Raw genomic sequence first — 19,982 nt, forward strand, 5'->3', positions numbered from 1 at the left:
GGTAGATATATGATAATCAGATCCCATGGGGGCTTACAGTCGAAGAAGAACAGGCAGGCACTGGATCCCCATTTTGTAGATGAGAGAACTGAGGCCCAGAGAAGTTAAGTGACTTGCTCAAGGTCACATAGCAGATGAGTGGCAGAGCCAGGATTAGAACCAAGGTCTTCTGACACCCAAGCCCAAGCTCTTTCCACTGGGCCACACTGCTTCTCAGCTTCTCCTCTCAAACTCCCTTTCAGTCCTGTGATTATGAGAGTTTAGGGCTGTTTGAAACTGTGATAGGGCAGCAAATGCCGATTATCAGGCAGAAAACGTCTGGGGACCTGACCCAAGGATTATCATCATCATCATCATCACCATTACTGTTACTATTATTATGATAGATGAATAATAACAGTAAACCATTCCTTTCATATCAGACATCAAGTGAGTGAATAAGGAAACTAAAAAAAAAAACCCACAGGGATATTAGTAATGGAAAAACACTCACACACAATCAGTTTAAAGGCAGAAACATTTAAGTCATTTTATGTTTTATGTTTCTCCCAAGTAAGTTCTTTTCCAGAGAGCTGATTCCACCCAAGCAATTCTCTAAAACAAATAAAACTTGCTGGTAGTGTGGCTTAGCAGATACAACATGGGCCTGGGAGTCAGAAGGGTTTTAATCCCAGCTACCTCCGCCACACGACTGCTGTGTGACCTTGGGCAAGTCAATTCACTTTTCTGGGCCTCAGTTACTTCATCTGTAAAATGGGGATTAAGAGTGTGAGCTCCATGTGGGACAGAGCCTGTGTCCAACCTGATTAACTTGTATCTACCCCAGCACTTAGAACAGTGCTTGGCACATAGTAAGCACTTAGCAAGTACCATAATTATTATTATTATAATTCATGGTCATTTTACGTTGAAAATGATGTATGGACAGTCAAAATTAACTGACTGTGGGAGAAACTGGAATGCCACGCAATATGCAATTATTTTTAATGGTATTAGTTAAGCACTTACTATGTGTCAAGCACTGTTCTAAGCACTGGGGTAGCTACAAGTTAATCAGGCTGAATGGGGTTCACAGTCTAAATAGGAGGAAGGACAGGCATTGAATTCCTATGTTTGCAGTTGAGGAAACTGAGGCACAGAGAAATTAAATGATTTGCCCAAGGTAACACAGTGTGAAGCAGCGTGGCTCAGTGGAAAGAGCACGGGCTTTGGAGTCAGAGGTCAGGGGTTCAAATCCCGGCTCCACCAATTGTCAGCTGTGTGACTTTGGGCAAGTCACTTAACTTCTCTGTGCCTCAGTTACCTCATCTGTAAAATGGGGATGAAGACTGTGAGCCCCCCGTGGGACAATCTGATCACCTTGTAACCTCCCCAGCGCTTAGAACAGTGCTTTGCACATAGTAAGCACGTAATAAATGCCATCATTATTATTATTATTCTCTGTGCCTCAGTTACCTCATCTGTAAAATGGGGATTAAGACTGTGAACCCCCCATGGGACACCCTGATCACCTTGTAACCTCCCCAGCGCTTAGGACAGTGCTTTGCACATAGTAAGCGCTTAATAAATGCCATCATTATTATTATTATTATAGGAAAGTTTCAGGGCCAGGATTAGAACCCAGGTCCTATGGCTCCCAAGGCCATGCTTTATATACTAGGCCATGCTGCTTTCCACATATGTACTAATGAAGCCCTGTCCTACCCACCAAAAGTTCTAAGGCAGTATTTTCGACCAAGTTCCAGTCCCCATGGGGGCTACTGAAGTGAAACTGTTCAAGTGCTTTGTACAGTGCTCTGCACACAGTAAAAGCTAAAGAAATACCATTGGTTGACCGACTGTTCCTGCTGCCATCTCCATCAGTTTGCAAGAGTTCACATCTCTGTTGGATGCTGGAAGTCTGGACTCTGGGAGTCTGAGGGCGGGAGTAGCACCCAGGAGAGTTTTCCTACTTACTACACCCTTCCGCTCCGTTTCCCCCATGAGAGGGAGTGTGTTGATGAGTAGGAGGGTACTTCAGACCACAGGGTACAATTTCTAAAAGGAATGTTGAAATTTTCCGTGCTGAAGCATTAGCTAGAAGAGAAGCGGTGTGGCCTAGTGGAAAGAGAACGGGCCTGGGAGTCAGAGGCCCTGGGTTCTAATCCCAGCTCTGCCAACTGCTCACTGTGTGGCCACACTGTCCCTGGGCTGCCAGATGAACAATGAGCGCAGGGCTAGGCCTGAGTGGGGCATTGAAGCCCTGACCCATGTATTCATTCAATCCATTCCATCGTATTTATTGAGCACTTACAGTGTGCAAAGCACTGTACTAAGCACTTGGGAGAGCAGACACATTCCCTGCCCACAACGAGCTGACAGTCTAGAGGGTTCACTGACATAATGTTCACAGACATGCCATCCCGGGGTGCTGGAGCTCACATGAAGGGAGATTTCCCAGAATCTCAAACTCTGGGATGCTTCTGAGGGATCGAAGGGGAAAGTGGCAAGGAAGGTCACCCTGCTTTTCCGAACACCATCATCTTGACCTGAAAATGTTAAGACCAGCACCATATGAGAAAGGAGGAGGCTAGAAGAGTAGCGGTCCTGGCTAGAGATTTGAAATACATGCATTTTGTTCTGAAAGAAGAGAATCAGGGTGTACTCTACCTCAAACAAGCCACCGTTTTCCATACAGCTCTCATGGCAAAGCCACAGGACAAGAGGAGCCACGTAGTCAGGTTTCAGAGCATCCACCATATCTGAAGTAAATAAGGAAAAAGAGAAAGGTGTTTTAAAAAAGGGAAGCACACATATTCCATTTCACTGTCTAACCCATACCTACTATCACATTTGATACCACAACTTATCCCTTCTGATGTTGAAGGTAGGGACGTGTACTTAAACATTCTTCTCTTTGAGCAGTAGAAGAGATCAATCTTGGTTGACTTCACAGAGTTTACAGAGGTTCACTTCTCTGTGCCTCCGTTTCCTCATCTGTAAAACAGGGGGTTGATACCTGCTCTCCCTCCTACTTGGACTGTGAGCCCCATGTGGGACAGAGAGGGACAGAGACTGTGTTGTATCTGCATATACCGTATCTACCCCAGTGCTCAGTACAGTGCTCGGCACACAGTGAGCGCTTTACAAGCACTATTTCAAAAAAAAAGAAGTTATTCAGCCATATTTTGGAAAGCCTACAAGCATAGAGTATCAGATCAACATGGAACAGATGGCGGCTCTCATCACTTGTGGCATTGGGTATGACACTCCTCTTGCCATCTACTTGCTTATGCTCTCTCTTTCACCTGGAACGCTCTTCTCCCTTCACATCTGAAAGAGCACTAACCTTCTCATCTTCGAGGCCCTTCTAAACTCACATTAATCTATCAATCAATGATATTTACTGAGTGCTTGCTATATGCTGAGCACTGTATTAAGCACTTGCGAGAGTACAGTACAACAGAGTTGGTAGATATGTTCCCTGCCCACAAAGAGCTTAGAAGGGGAGACAAACATGAAAATAAATTATGAATATGTTCATATGTGCCATGGGCTGAAGGTGAGGTGAATATCAAGTGCTTAAGGGGAACAGATCCAAGTGCATAAATGATGCCAAAAGGAGAGGGAGAAGAGAAAATGAGGGCTTAGTCAGGGAAGGCCTCGAAGGAGAAGTGATTATAAAATGGCTTTATAAGTGGGGAGAGTGATGGTCTGTTGGATGTGAACGGCCCTTCAAGGCCCTACTGAGAGCTCACCTCCTCCAGGAGGCCTTCCCATACTGAGCCCCCTCCTTCCTCTCCCCCTCCTCCCTCTCCCCATCCCCCCCGCCTTACCTCCTTCCCTTCCCCACAGCACCTGTATATATGTATATATGTTTGTACGTATTTATTACTCTATTTATTTTACTTGTACATATTTATTCTATTTATTTTATTAATATGTTTTGTGTTGTTCTCTGTCTCCCCCTTCTAGACTGTGAGCCCACTGTTGGGTAGGGACCATCTCTACATGTTGCCAACTTGTACTTCCCAAGCGCTTAGTACAGTGCTCTGCACACAGTAAGCACTCAATAAATACAATTGAATGAATGAATGAATGAACGGGGATGGTACTCCGGGCCACAGAAAAGACAAGGACAATGGGTCGTGGTGGCAAGGTAGATAAGATGGAGGTCCAGTGAGTAGGTTGACCTTAGAGGGCTGAACCGGGCAGGCTGGGTTGTAGTTAGGAAATCAGGGAAGTAAGATAAGGAGGGTGCGAACTGATTGAGTGCTTTGAAGACAGTGGCATGGTGTTTTTGTTTGCTGTGGAGCTGGATGGACAACCACTGGAGGTTCTTGAGGAGGTGGGAGACGTGGAGAGAACAATTATTTGGGCCTGCAGTGGGGAAAGACGGTATGCAGGAGGTCAGAGGCCCTCCCTGATTAATCATAATAATAATAATAATGGCATTTGTTAAGCGCTTACTATGTGCAAAGCACTGTACTAAGCACTGGGGAGGATACAAGGTGATCAGGTTGTCCCTCATGGGGCTCACAGTCTTCATCCCCATTTTACAGATGAGGGAACTGAGGCCCAGAGAAGTGAAGTGACTTGCCCAAAGTCACACAGCTGACAAGTGGCAGAGCCGGGATTTGAACCCATGACCTCTGACTCCAAAGCCCGTGCTCTTTCCACTGAGCCCCGCTGCTTCTCAATCATCTTCTAATCATCAGGTTAATCATCATCACATGAGAACCTGCCCATCCCATCTTCCCCACCTACAACCACTATTACCTATGCACTTGAGTCCTCATCCCCAGGCACTTAGGCATACCCCAAAAAATAGCACTTAATTACATATCTTTAATCTCTCATTTTCCCTTAGCTGAGACTTATTTTAAGTATATGTCTCCCCCTGCTGGACTGTAAACTCCTTGAGTGCAGGGACCCTGTCTACCAACTCCACTGTACTCTGCCAAGTGCTTAGCACAGTGCTCTGTTCACAGTAAGCACTCAATAAATGCCACTGATTGATTTTATGATTGACATGGCTGCCTAACATTCCTCTTCTCCATCTTGAACTAATATTTACTCGTCTCCAACTTGAACTAACCAACCTTGGCTTCACAGACTCTGTCCTCTCCTGGTTCTCCTCTTATCTCTCAGTCTCTTCTGCAGGCTCCTCCTCCCCCTCCCATCTCCTTACTGTAGGGGTTCCTCAAGGGTCAGTTCTTGGTCCCCTTCTGTTCTCTATCTACACTCACTCCCTTGGTGAACTCATTCGCTCCCACGGCTTCAACTATCATCTCTACGCTGATGACACCCAAATCTACATCTCTGCCCCTGCTCTCTCTCTCTCTCTCTCCCTCCCTCCAGGCTCGCATTTCCTCCTGCCTTCAGGACATCTCCATCTGGATGTCTGCCTGCCATCTAAAACTCAACATGCCCAAGAATGAACTCCTTGTCTTCCCTCCCAAACCCTGCCCTCTCCCTGACTTTCCCATCACTGTTGACGGCATTACCATCCTTCCCGTCTCACAAGCCCACAACCTTGGTGTCATCCTCGACTCCGCTCTCTCGTTCACCCCTCACATCCAAGCTGTCACCAAAACCTGCCGGTCTCACCTCCACAACATTGCCAAGATCCGCACTTTCCTCTCCATCCAAACCGCTACCCTGCTCATTCAAGCTCCATCCTAACCTGTCTGGATTACTGCATCAGCCTCCTATCTGATCTCCCATCCTCCTGTCTCTCCCCACTTCAATCCATACTTCATGCCGCTGCCCGGGTCGTCTTTGTCCAGTAACGCTTTGGGCATATTACTCCCCTCCTCAAAAATCTCCAGTGGCTACCAACCTACGCATTAGGCAAAAACTCCTCACCCTCGGCTTCAAGGCTCTCCATCACCTTGTCCCCTCCTACCTCACCTCCCTTCTCTCCTTCTAAAGCCCAGCCCGCACCCTCCGCTCCTCTGCCGCTAATCTCCTCACTGTGCCTCGTTCTCGCCTGTCCCGCCATTGACCCCCGGCCCACGTCATCCCCTTGGCCTGGAATGCCCTCCCTCCGCACATCCGCCAAGCTAGCGCTCTTCCTCCCTTCAAAGCCCTACTGAGAGCTCACCTCCTCCAGGAGGCCTTCCCAGATTGAGCCCCCTCCTCCCCCTCCCCATCCCCCGCCTTACTTCCTTCCCCTCCCCACAGCACCTGCATATACGTATATATGTTTGTATGTATTTATTACTCTATTTTATTTGCACATATTTATTCTATTTATTTTATTTTGTTAATATGTTTTGTTCTCCGTCTCCCCCTTCTAGACTGTGAGCCCAATGTTGGGTAGGGACCGTCTCTATATGTTACCAACTTGTACTTCCCAAGCGCTTAGTACAGTGCTCTGCACACAGTAAGCGCTCAATAAATATGACTGAATGAATGAATGAATGAATGAACTAATATTTACTCATCTCCATCTTGGACTAATATTTACTCGCCTTTCAATCGATGGCATTTATTGAGCACTTACTGTGCGCACAGCATTTTATTCATTCATTCATTCAACTGCATTTATTGAGCGCTTACTGTGTGCAAAGCACTGTACTAAGTGCTTGAGAAGTACAAATCGGCAACATATAGAGATGGTCCCTACCCAACAACAGGCTCACAGTCTAGAAGGGGGAGACAGACAACGAAATGAAACAAGTAGACAGGTGTCAATACCATCAGAATTAATAGAATTATGGCTATATACACATCATTAATAAAATAGAGTAATAAATATGTACAAATATATACAAGTGGAAGGGGAAGGGGGTAGAGCAGAGCTTGGGAGAGTACAATACAATGGAGTTGGTAGGCAGTTTCTCTGCCAGATCCCTGCAGTTACTACAATATTTCACAAATAGTCAAACATATGTTATCTATAAAAAGAAAGTTCCTTTTTAAAATATACCAGAGCAGAGTTTCTCAAATAGGGCCACCAGAGGATTTCCATGCAGCCACAGAGCACGCAGAAAGCCATAGAGATATGGATGGAAAGTAAGAAATAAAAACAGTCAGGTAAGGTATTTTAAAACACAGCAAATGTTTCACGTTTCTGCTACTTTTTGTATTAGGCTAATTTTTACAGATTGCAGCCACCAAAATGTTGTGGGTTTGTTTTTCTAACAGTATTTGTTAAGTGCTTACTATGTACCAGGCACTGTCCTAAGCGCTGGGGTAGATATGAGCTAATCAAGTTGGACACAGGACCTGGGTTCTAATCCCAACTGTGCCAAATGCTTGCTTGGGCAAGTCACTTAACTTCTCTGTGCCTCAGTTCTCCTGTTCTCTCTCCTGAGAGCCCCTTACACAACAGGAATTGTGTCCAACCTAATTCAGTTGTATCTACCCCAGAGCTTAGAACAGTGTTTGACACATAGTAAACACTTAACAAATACTATAAAAAAAACCTGGGCCCTTCAACTGCAACACTGTCAACATTCATTGGGTGAAGAGGACTAAGGAAAAGGACTTGTTATTTACAAGAGGTAACACCATTCTGGAGGCCAAATTCCTCAGAGGGTCCCTAGGAATCACAAATTCTTATCCTGACTCTGCTCTTCCCTTCCAACCACTACCTCCCCGTGTATGTCAAGCTTATTCAGCCGTCAAAGAAAGATGATGAAGCATTCCCCAAACACTCAAAGGAATTGTAAGAACAAATTCATGTTGGTAAAACATTCGGGAGATACAAGGATTTATAAACGGTAAGCAGCAATGTGGCATATATCTTCATGAATTTCCTCGGTTTAGCTTTGAATAAATCACCCTGCAGTTTCAATTTCTCTTTGCCTTCCCAGAAAAGAACCTAGCATGTTAGAGCAGCATATTAAAAAGAAATTGCCTTCGACCCCTAACAAATCAGTGCTCTGTGTCTCAGAAGTTATTCACAAACCACAAAACCAGACTCAGTTCCAGAGAGCTTCAGAACACCTGGAAATGGCAGCGATGAATGCATCTTGGTGGGATCAAAGATTTACAATCCAAATAAGTTCCTTAGTTCAGTGAATAATACCCATATTCCCATTTACCAGCCATACAAAAAAGACTCAAGGGTATGCTTGATGCACTTTAAAACTCGAAGTGGGGCAAATGCCTTTTTGAATAATAAGATTATTATTACTGTATTTCTTAAGTGTGTTAATGCCCAAATAAAAATATCAGTCTAAGGTACTGGAAGATTACTGCGACTCTCGCAGTGAGTTTTCAATGCCATGCTCATGACGACGTTAATATAGTACTAAGTAATTTGCATGGATGAGACATAATTCACAGTGTGGTGTTAAGCACTAAGGTGAGTACAAGAGAAACAGATCAGGCCCATTTGGGCCCAGATGGGCTCACAGTCTAAGAAGGAAGGACAGCAGGTTTCATACCCCTATTTTACGGACGAGGAAACAGTTTAAGTGGTTTGCCTGAGGTCACAATGGCAGAGCAGGAAACATAACCTAGATCTCCTGGTCTCCTAGTACTGGCCTCTTTTCATCTTATTTACCACCCTCATACTTTCCATTACTTCACCTAAAAATAGGCAATTGAATTAGACAACAGATACTTGACGCTACTCATTCAATCATATTTATTGAGTGCTTACTGACTGCAAAGCACTGTAATAATAATTATGGCATTTGTTAGGCACTTACACTGTGGGCCAGGCACTGTACTAAGCACTGGGGTAGATACAAGCAAATTGGGTTGGACGCAGTCCCTGCCCCATGTGGGTCTCACAGTCTCACTCCCCATTTTACAGATGAGGTAACTGACACACAGACAGAGAAGTTTAGTGACTCGCCCAAGGTCAAACAGCCAAGTGGCAGAGCCGGGATTAGAACCTATGACCTTCTGACTCCCAGGCCCGTGCTCTATCTACTACGCCACGCTGCTGTACTAAGCACTTGGGAGAGTACCACATAATAAGAAACAGACACGTTCCCTGCCTGCAACGATCCCACTGGGTAGTAGGAGGATATGCTGCAGACGGGCTATTCAATTGCCAATTTATATTTTTGGTGGTTGGCTAGCCTTCCAGTATCCAATCAAGGTTTATCATCATCATAGACATTCATGGAGCATTTACTGTGTGCAAAGCACTGTACTAAGCGCTTGGGAGAGTACGATATTTCCCACTTGTGCAGCATCCCAGCCCTAAGGGTGGTCTAGTGGAAAGAGCTTCAGTCTGGCAGTCTGAAAAACAACATGCTGCATAATCTTGGGTAAGTAACCTCTGGGCCTAGCTTTACTTACAGGGGATAATTAACACCTACCTCAAATGCCTGTGATTGAAAAGCATTTTTGGAAAAAAAACATGCTGTGAAATGTACTGCAAAACCTCAGGCTGAGGATTCCCTAAATCAATCAATGGTATTAACTGAGTGCTTACTGTGTGCAGAGCACTTGGAAGAGTACGATACAGAGTTGGTAGACACGTTCGCTACTCGCAAAGAGCTTACAGTCTAGAGAGGTTTACCTTGTGTCATCACCGTCTGAGTCAGCCGGGATCCAGCAATGGGTGCAATAGCATTGCAGTGAATGTTGTATTTTCTTCCTTCAATTGCCAGAGTATTGGAGAGACCCACAAGACCAAGTTTGGCCGCACTGTAGTTTGCCTGACCAAAGTTGCCATATATTCCAGCAGCTGAAGAGGTCATAATGATCCTAAAAAGACAGACCAGAATTATGGAAGTGAATATCAAAGCCTTTTGGTCCCAACCTAAGTAGTCTCCCAGCACCCACAGTTAGTCTTGACTCCCTCAGTTGAACAGCTTAGGGGAAAGAGTGAATGGAATGATGGGCATATACTTATTTGAGATTCAAGCAGACACTGGTATCAAATCGCAAGATTCATTTGGGAAGATTCCCCTCCCAAACATTTCAATTGAGTCACCCTCTTTGTGGAATAATACAGCCCACTCCAGATCTAAACATTTCTATAAGAATCCCAATCTCTCACACAATAAAATATTTCACTGTGTGTGAGAGTTTCAGGATATGCCAGGCAGGATAAATGACAAAGCTCAAATAAACATGAGCCCTGAAAACAACTTGCGTCTAGTGACTTAGGCGGTCACTTATATGTCAACTTGGGTAACGTGAACAGAAGCCATTAGGGAATGACACACCCTTCCCAAATATTTCATAAAGGTCAAATCTCATTGACAAGCCTCACAGACCCTCTCCTCATCCCTCCCCCATTGGTCACTCGGAGGGCAGAAGCTGACATTTTGGTCATTGAATTAAGTGGAAAGAAGTTCAATCCCCTGCACTTATTTTATTTTGAAATGGAGAGAGGTGGATGTTGCAAGAGAGGTTGCCTGAGGGCTGCAGGGAGATCATTAAAAATGAAAGCCAGAGGAGAAAAGAAAAGAAATATAAGGCTTCCTGGCTGTAATGTGAATCGATGGCACCAATTTACTTGGAGGGCAGACACCGGGCCCCACACCAGAATACTTCACTCTGCTGCCCAGATCATTTTTCTACAAAAACATTCAGGACATGTCACCCCACTCCTCAAAAAACTCCAGTGGTTGCCCATCCACCTTCGCATCCAACGAAAACTCCCCACCATTGGCTTTAAAGCACTCCACCACCTTGCCCCCTCCTACCTCACCTCGCTTCTCTCCTACAACCCTGCCTGCACACTTTGCTCCCCTAATGCTTGACTTCTCACTGTGCCTCGATCTCACCTCACTGCCAACCCCTAGCCCACGTCCTGCATCTGGCCTGGAATGCCCTCCCTCCTCAAATCCGACAGACAATTACTCTCCCCACCTTCAAAGCCTTATTGAAGACATCTCCTCCAAGAAGCCTTCCCAGACTAAGCCCCACCTTTCCTCATCTCCCACTCCCTTCTGTGTCACCCTGACTTGTTCCTTTTGCTCTTCCCCCTTCCCAGTCACACATCTGTAATTTTATTTATTCATATTGATGTCTGTCTCCCCTCCTCTAGACTGTGAGCTTGATGTGGGCAGGGAATGTGTCTGTTTATTGTGGTACTGTACTCTGCCATTAGCATGCAAACTTTACCCTATCCTAAACACTACTGTTCAAGTGAATACCATCAACCTCACCACCCAATACATAGTGGAAGCCAAGGCCCCACAGAGCTTACCTCCCAAAATTCTGTTGTTTCATGTGATCCCATGCTGCTCGGGTCACTTGAAACGATCCCCTCAAGTGAACTCTGTGGATTATATCTAGGAGACAATGAGAAATGGTTTTGACCAAACGATTGTGCTTCACAGATTGGGGACACTTCCAATGGAGCAATTCGGCTCTGGAAACATGACTTTCTTTAGGAAGCTACGGTACTGATAAATGTGTCGGTTCAATTTACAGGTTTCAACACAGAGTTATCAAGTTTCCTTTTCCATATTATCTGATTTTTTTTAATCTGCTTAAAATATTTTATATACTTCTACCCATCAAAATATAACAGCGCCTGCAACATAGCATGATTATTTAACACATCCAAAACAGAACTCCTTATCTTCCTACCCAAACCCTATCCTCCCACCCCCACAGCACTTATGTACATATCTGTAACTTTATTTATTTGTACTGATGTCTGTCTCCCCCACTCTAGATTGTAAACCCACTGTGGGTGGGGAATGTGACTGTTTACTGCACTCTCCCAAGTGCATAGTACAGTGCTCTGCACACAGTAAGTGCTCAATAAATAGGACAATGAATGAATATATCTAAACACTAATAGTGCTCACTTAACACCTGAATAATATAACTTTATCAACATCTGTTCACTGAATCAACCCTGTGGACACTGCAAATCAATCAATCAATGATATTTATGGAGCACTTACTGTGTGCAGAGCACTCTACTAAACGCTTGACTGAAGCTGTTCAGAACTAAATAAAAATGAGCTGGTCTCTGTCCTCAATGAAATTACAATCGAATTAACAGACAAGACATTTATGGAAAGAAGCCCAGGTATATTTAGTAGATCAAAAAATGGTTTCCATCCTTTGCTGAGAAGCAATGTGGTCTAGTGGAAAGAGCACAGGCCTGGGAGTCAGAGAACCTGGATTCTAAACCCCAGCGCTGCTACTCGTCTGCTGTTTGACCTTGGGCAAGTCACTTCACTTCTCTGTGCCTCAGTTCCCTCTCCTGCAAAATGGGGATTCAATACCTAGTCTCCCTCCTACTTAGACCATGAGCCCCATGTGGGACCTGATGATCCTGTACCTACCCCAGCGTTTGGTTCAGTGCTTGACACAGAGTAAGCACTTAAATACCACTATTACTTCCGTGTCCCCATGTACCCACTTATGTACAGATCTTTCAACTCTGTTGCTTCCCACTACCTATACTTTGTTTTAGTGTCTGTCTACTCCATTCAATTGTATGCTCCTTGAGGCCAGAGATCATGCCTCCACAGTAGGAGAAGCAGCATGGCATAGTGGATAGTGCACGGGCCTGGGAATCAGAAGGTCATGGATTCTAATCCCAGCTCTGCCACTTGTCTGCTGTGTGACCTTGGGCAAGTCACTTCACTTCTCTGGGCTTCAGTTCCCTCATCTGTAAAATGGGAATTAAGACTGTGAGCCCATAGGGGGATAGGGACTGTGTTCAATCCGATTATCTTGTACCTACCTTCATGCTTAGAACAGTGCCTGCCACATAGTAAGCGCTTAAATACCATTATTATTATTATTATTATTAATACGGTGCTCTGCATAGAATAAATACTCCATAAATAAGCCCCACTTTCAGGAAACCGCCAAGTTATGGAATTCCTGCTTCTCTTTATACCTACCATGTCCTAAACATCCCAAATTGCAGTTCAACAATGCACAAATATACTACTGGACAGATCTGCTAGAAAGAAGCAGAATGGGGAAAGGGATAGAACCAATTGTGTGATTTTTGCAAAACGTTTTTATTTTCATTTTAATTAACCCAAATAATACTCTTTGGAATTGTTCAAAATTATTCTCTTTCCGTAAGTGCTGACATTTACAATGGAAATCTGTAAATAAATAGGTTCCTAAGGACTACGTCAAAGCAACTTACCCCAGTCTTGATCACTTATCCTAACAAAGGAACGATCCCTCAGAATCCTACAAAATGGAAATGGGGGGGGGGGGGGGGGGGGGGAGAGAAGAAGAAAAAAGTGAGCAATCACTCATTCAAGAAATAAGCCTGCAAACCAGCTACATTTTAATGAAGGGAAAACTACTCACCCAGCATTGTTTATCACAATATCTGTAAAAAAATAAAATTGACAAGCATTACACATAAGCCCAATAATCTGCTTTTACTTACACACTCTTACTGGTTTTCAAAACTTATTTTAAGTGGAGAAGTGAAAATAAAAGGAACTAAACAGATACTGTTCCTGAAGTAACGTTCCAATTTATCCACAAGAGAGCAGTGTGGATATGTATCTTCAAACTCTCCCTAAAGTGTGTCTTCCTCAACTACTGAGGAAGAAGAATTGGCGTTTATTCCAAGGATTCACAGAAACATTTACGTTCTGAGGATTCGGTCTCTCACCTATCTCTTGGAGAAGTTTCATTTGTTTACTAGCATACCTGTATTCTGCAACAGCGCTCAAGGAGGTTACTCTTTGTAAATTTGGGTGGCAGCCCCAATCTAGTCAACATCTCATCTCCAAACACAGCCAGAGAACTAAGACCTCACAGCTTGTACTGGTTTAGATCTTTACTCCCCACTGGAAGGACTGGGACCTGGAAGCTTTGGAATATTCAACTGCTTGAGGGATCTGATAGCCTTATAAAAAAAAATGAACTCTTTCATCACTCCAAACACAATTCCACTGTTTTCCATTTTAAAGGTTTGCGTTGTTCTGATCTGAGCCCCTGCAGCTATGAAAACTGGAGATTTCAGGCATCTCTTCCTCAAATGAAAGAATACCTAATTATCTCAGATCCCTAGGCTTCAAGGCTCTCCATCACCTCGCCCCCTCCTACCTCACCTCCCTTCTCTCCTTCTACAGCCCAGCCCACACCCTCCGCTCCTCTGCCGCTAAGCTCCTCACCGTGCCTCGTTCTCACTAGTCCCGCCATCGACCCCCGGCCCACGTCATCCCCCTGGCCTGGAATGCCCTCCCTCCGCACATCCGCCAAGCTAGCTCTCTTCCTCCCTTCAAAGCCCTACTGAGAGCTCACCTCCTCCAGGAGGCCTTCCCATATTGAGCCCCCTCCTTCCTCTCCCCCTACTCCCCCTCCCCATCCCCCCTGCCTTACCTCCTTCCCCTCCCCACAGCACCTGTATATATGTATATATGTTTGTACATATTTATTACTCTATTTATTTATTTGTACATATTTATTCTATTTATTGTATTTTGTTAATATGCTTTGTTTTGTTCTCTGTCTCCCCCTTCTAGACTGTGAGCCCACTGTTGGGTAGGGACCGTCTCTATATGTTGCCAACTTGTACTTCCCAAGCGCTTAGTACAGTGCTCTGCACACAGTAAGCGCTCAATAAATACGATTGAATGAATGAATGAATGAATGAGGGCATGCTGAAAAACAAAAACGTAAGTAAGAATGAAGTCGCCAAGTTATTAAACTATATTATCACTGGCCTTGAATCTTTATTGAATGGCTATGAAAGAATGAGAAACTGTAACTGCTTTATGTCCCAACATTGTGTCCCTAAGTATTTTCAGAAATGGTCACCTGGCTAGAAGTCTAAATTTTTAAATCATTTAGAAGAGTGACATAACAGAGAACAGGAGTGCAAAGGAAAATCTGGAAACACCAGGAAATGCTCTAACAACACAAAGACACATCACCTATTCTTCCAAAAGCATCAAGCGCGGCTTTCACAATCTTCTCGCCAGCTTCCACAGACTCTGAGGAAAAAGGGAGAAGGTGTCAATTTGGGTCCCCATTGCAATGCACACTCATAGGCTACAGGTATGGCAGAGCACATGCATTCTGAAACACAGACCATTCTGAGGAAAAATAAGTATTTAATAACAATAATAAAAATTGTGGTACTTGTTAAGTGCTTACTATGTGTCAGGCAGTATACTAAGTGGTGGGGTGGATACAAGCAAATCGGGTTGGTCAGTCACTGTCCCACGTGGGGCTCACAGTCTCAATTCCCATTTGACAGATGAGGCAACTGAGGCCCACAGCAGTGAAGTGAATTGCCCAGAGTCACCCAGTAGGCAGGAGTGAGCACAACAGGATTAAGGAATGGGAACTAATTCTGAAGACACCACTATCCACAAATAAAAGAATTTAAGTGAGGATCAGCACCTGGAAAGAGTTTTCCCCTTTCATCAAGACTTGAGTTCTACCACTTACATTTACATATTCTTATATGTGGCAATGGCTTTTACAAGCAACTAAGTAACACTCCAAGTGCCTAGAAATCCTTGCTATGCCCAGACTATTTTGATATCTAAAAATGGCTAGCATAAACAGAGCAAATCAATCATAAGAGGTAGTCTTCAAGGAGAGGCAGGAGGAAAGATATGGTGAGCCAAAGGTTCACTGGGCATCTACAGCCAACAACCAGTGTTCTCTTGCCTGCCATTTCCAGGAGGGCCATGGAGGAAGACTAGACTCTAGACTGTCAGCTCGTTGTGAGCAGGGAATTGATCCATTATAGTGTCACACTGTCCTCTCCCAAGCTCTCAATGAGGTTCTCTGCACACAGTAAGCACTCAATAAATATGACTAACTGCTGACAGGAAGGGAGGGGAACATAAGCCTGCTGCTACTCAGAAATGACCGTTTCTCTGTCAGCTTCCAGGTTTGTCTGTGGGCCCTGGCCCTCAAGTGCCGACAAATATGGGGAAGTGGCAGGAGATATCGGTTGGTGGGTGGGATCCGGCCTGGGCAGCGCTGTAACCATGGGAAACCTAAAGAGGCAGGAGGAAAAATAGTAAAAACTGGCACCTGGCACACTGAGCAGGCCGGTGTGCCAGGGCTTGCCAAGGTCTGCCTTTAAATAAATGTTGGAAACGGGTCCCCGCAGACCAGTGCAGTCAATTTTGGTCTTGAAGGTTCATGCCAACCCAGCAGCAAAGGCCAATTCCAGTAGCTGCGGAAACTTAACATTTGTTCACCCAAACAACGGCGTGGTGGGATAGTTAGCAATATAGGTGCCATGGGACTAGGTGATCATCCTGTCTTTGATCCGTTGAGCTGAACAATCCTGAACTGGCAGGTCTAACAAACAAGCAAAAAAAAGAAAACAACAAAACAAGTTGTGCCATAAAATCATATTATGAGCTATGTGCAAAAGCCCTTAAGGCAGGATGCATCAATATAAAGCTCTGAGAATATTGTGAATTATCAAATAACGCTGGGTTTATTTTATTAAAAGCCCATCGTGTGAGATTATTTTGTTATTCATTCATTCAATCATATTTATTGAGCACTTACTGTGTGCAGAGCACTGTACTAAGCACTTGGGAAGTACAAGTTTGCAAAATATAGAGACGGTCCCTACCCAACAGCGGGCTCACAGTCTAGAAGGGGGAGACAGACAACAAAACAAAACATATAAACCAAATAAAATAAATAGAATAAATATGTACAAGTAAAATACAGTAATAAATTTGTACAAACATATATACATATATACAGGTGCTGTGGGGAGAGGAAGGAAGTAAGGGGGGGAGGGGGAGGAGGGGGAGAGAAAGGAGGGGGCTCAGTCTGGGAAGGCCTCCTGGAGGAGGTGAGCTCTCAGTAAGGCTTTGAAGGGAGGAAGAGATATAAATTATTTGGTAAGACGTTCTCCCAACCTGGGGGGACTGATCACAGCTGGCCATTATTTTGTAATTGGTTTTGCTAGGCTCTTACTATGGTCCAGGCACAGTACTTGCACTGGGGCAGATACAAGCTAACCAGATTGGACACAGTCCCTGTCCCATGTAGGACACCCAGTCTTAGTCCCCATTTTGCAGTTGTGGTAACTGAGGCACAGAGAAGTTAGGTGACTTGCCCAGGATCACCCAGCAGACATGTGGCAGAACCAGGATTAGAACCCATGTCCTCTGACTCCCAGGCCCGTGCTTTTTCCACTAGGCCATGCAGTCACTCAGGATTTTGTGATTTTTTTTTCTTATTTTAATGAATAGCATTGTTTTGGGAGAGGGAAAATATAGAAATCAATTCATTATCCCACAGTATGCACAAACAGAAGGGCTGCATAGGTAAGAACTGGAAATCTCAGCTGCAATCACTTCTCTTCAAGACTGAGAAATTATTTTTGCCGGTTTATCAAGTTAAAGCCCAAACACTGAAATCAGCAAAAGCGACTTGTCCCCCTCTAAGCTGACATAATACAATCATACCATAGTTGGCCACTGCTTTTCCTCCTTTCTTTCTTATTTCTTCAACAACCTTATCAGCAGCTGAGGAACTTTTGCCTTCTCCCTTGAAGTCTCCTCCTAAATCGTTCACTGGAATACAAGAAGAAATGCTCTATCAACTTTTACTCAAACACAATGTAGGCGGATTTCTTTAATCGCTCCCCACTTTCCTCCCCACCCCTATATTATCATCTGAGCCATTCTCCTTGAAAGCAGACCAGGTTCTCTGGGTTTCGCTGGGGAAGTAATAGGAATCATTACGACAAAAAATCTTACCCATTTCCCCAAAATGCCAATTGCAGCTTTTGTGCCCTTCCATTTTTGTCAATTAGTATTATACTTTTATAATCGGAGTCATGGACCTTTGGAATACAATTCTCACCACCACAAACCACCAATTTGTTTGTTTTTGGTGAACTGAATCGCCACATTGTGTCAGTGAAACTAAATTTCAATGTCTAGAGAATTACATTGATTTTTTTTGGTCCATCACAAAAAAAAAAAAAAAAATCGAAGAATCACCTTACCACACAGGTGAAAATTAATGTGCATTGTTGTAAATAGTTGGAAATGTTTGACACTGGTGGCAGTATAAATCTCTCACAAATGAGAACAATTGTTTTCTTCCCTAAATAAGGCTTGAAGTGGACCAGTGTAAACCAGAATGCCACTCTGGCATTTCACCCACTCAATCAAGCAATGCTATTTATTGATGCTTACTGTGTGCAGAGCACTGTAGTAAGCACTTGGAAAAGTACAATCCAACAGAGTTGGCAGACATGATCCTGGCCCACAAGGAGCTTACAGTCTACAGAGAGAGTAGACTGTATAGTCCTCTAGACTGTAAGCTTGTTATGGGCAGGGAATGTGTCTGTTTATTGTTGTCTTGTACTCTCCCAAGTGCTTAGTACAGTGCTCTGCACACTGTAAGTGCTCAATAAATACAACTGAATGTGAGACAGATGGCGTTTTCATTGGCACCACCTCCATCAATTTCTGCTCCAGCAAGGTACAGAGAATAATAAGAATTGCAGTATTTGTTCAATGTTTATCATGTGCCAAACATAGTACTAAGCACTGAGGTCGATACAAGATAATCAATTCAGGCACAGTCCTGCATCCTCATTGAGCTCACAGTCTAAGTAGGAGAAAGAAAACAGGTTGTGAATCCCCATTTTACAGATGAGGGAACTGAGCCACAGAGAAGAGAAGTAACTTGGCCCAGGTCACACAGCAGAAAAGTGGCAGATCTGGAATTACAACTCAGGCACTCTGACTCCCAGACTTCCACTGCAAAGTTCTAAAATGGTCCTAATAATAATAAAAATAATTGTGGCATTTGTTAAGCACTTACTATGTGTCAAACACTGTTCTAAGCTTTGAGGTGGTACATGTTAATAATAATAATAATAATAATAATGGTATTTATTAAGCACTTACTATATACCAAGTACTGTTCTAAAGGGGAGGGTAGATAAAAACAGAGTTGGACACAGTCCCTGTCTCACATGAGGCTCACAGTCTTAATCCCCATTTTACAGATGAAGTAACTGAGGCACAGAGAAGTTAAGTGACTTGCCTAAGGTCACGCAGCAGACAAGTGGCAGAGCCGGAATTAGAACCCAGGTCCTTCTGACTCCCAGGGCCATGCTCTAGCCACTATACCACGCTGCTTCGACCAGTGAAATTAGCAATGCGGTGTGAGTTTTACCTTCCTTTGCCACAACTCCATTTTTCTTTTAAAAAACAGTCGCCCTCACTAGCAGGAAACTCCCTTCCCCAGAGTGTGAATTTATTAAACATGGGCCAGGAGCCAGATCTGGGTTCTAGTCCTACTTCTTGCAACTGACTTGGGGATCTTGACAAGCCTAAACCACTCAGGCCTTCAGGTTTCTCAGCTGCTGCGGTTCCCTAGGTCACAGGGATGTCATGAGGATAAAATGGCACACTCTTTTAAGTTCTTAGAAAGAATCACTATGAAAATCCACGGAACCACAGTAGTATGTACTTATTTCTTATTTATGGCATTTGTCAAGCGCTTCCTATGTGCCACGCACTGTACTAAGCACTGGGGGAGATACAGGATAATCAGGTTGGACACAGTCCATGTCCCATGTGGGGTTCATGGTCTTGTTCCACAACAAGAATAAGCCTGACTATTTAGTGTCATTTTTAGATCACTAGTTTCGGAAATGGAAGCAGACCCTCTAACCAAGGCATCAAGGCTTTCCCTCAGCTGTCTCCTTTTAACCTGTCTGCTCTCAATCAATGGTATTTGAGTGCTATGTGCAGAGCACTGCGCTAAGCACCAGAGCTCATACAATACAGCAGGATTAGCAGACACGTTCCCTGCCCATAACCATTTTTCAGTCTAGAGACACACATTAATATAGTTTATATTATGCAATTTAAAGATATTACATAAGGACTGTGGGGTTGAAGGTGAGGCGAATATCAAATGCCCAAAGGTCATGGATCCAAGTGCATAGATGAAGCAGAAGGGAGAGCGAGCCAGGGTAAAGAGGGCTTGATTGGGGGCTTAATAATAATAATAAGAATAATAATGGTATTTGTTAACCACTTACCATGGGCCAGGCAATGTACTAAGCACTGGGGTGGATACAAACAAATTGAGTTGGACACAGTCCCTGTCCCATGTGGGGC

At 44.1% G+C, this 19,982-nt stretch overlaps 1 protein-coding gene across 3 annotated transcripts in view; it reads right to left on the reverse strand.

The window, feature by feature from the left end:
- HSD17B4 (hydroxysteroid 17-beta dehydrogenase 4) overlaps positions 1-19,982 on the reverse strand; it is a 116,878-nt gene that overhangs the window by 75,170 nt on the left and 21,726 nt on the right. For all 3 annotated transcript variants that reach the window (XM_038769455.1, XM_038769456.1, XM_038769457.1), the window contains exons 3-9: positions 17,301-17,408; positions 14,781-14,840; positions 13,201-13,222; positions 13,031-13,077; positions 11,111-11,195; positions 9,470-9,657; positions 2,650-2,741 (exon numbers count right to left, since the gene is read on the reverse strand). In XM_038769455.1, coding sequence (XP_038625383.1) covers positions 2,650-2,741; positions 9,470-9,657; positions 11,111-11,195; positions 13,031-13,077; positions 13,201-13,222; positions 14,781-14,840; positions 17,301-17,408 — 602 coding nt within the window. The remainder of the gene's footprint in view (positions 1-2,649; positions 2,742-9,469; positions 9,658-11,110; positions 11,196-13,030; positions 13,078-13,200; positions 13,223-14,780; positions 14,841-17,300; positions 17,409-19,982) is intronic.

This window comes from Tachyglossus aculeatus, chromosome X4, assembly GCF_015852505.1.
Source record: "Tachyglossus aculeatus isolate mTacAcu1 chromosome X4, mTacAcu1.pri, whole genome shotgun sequence".
In the NCBI taxonomy this organism is placed as follows: Eukaryota; Metazoa; Chordata; class Mammalia; order Monotremata; family Tachyglossidae; genus Tachyglossus; species Tachyglossus aculeatus.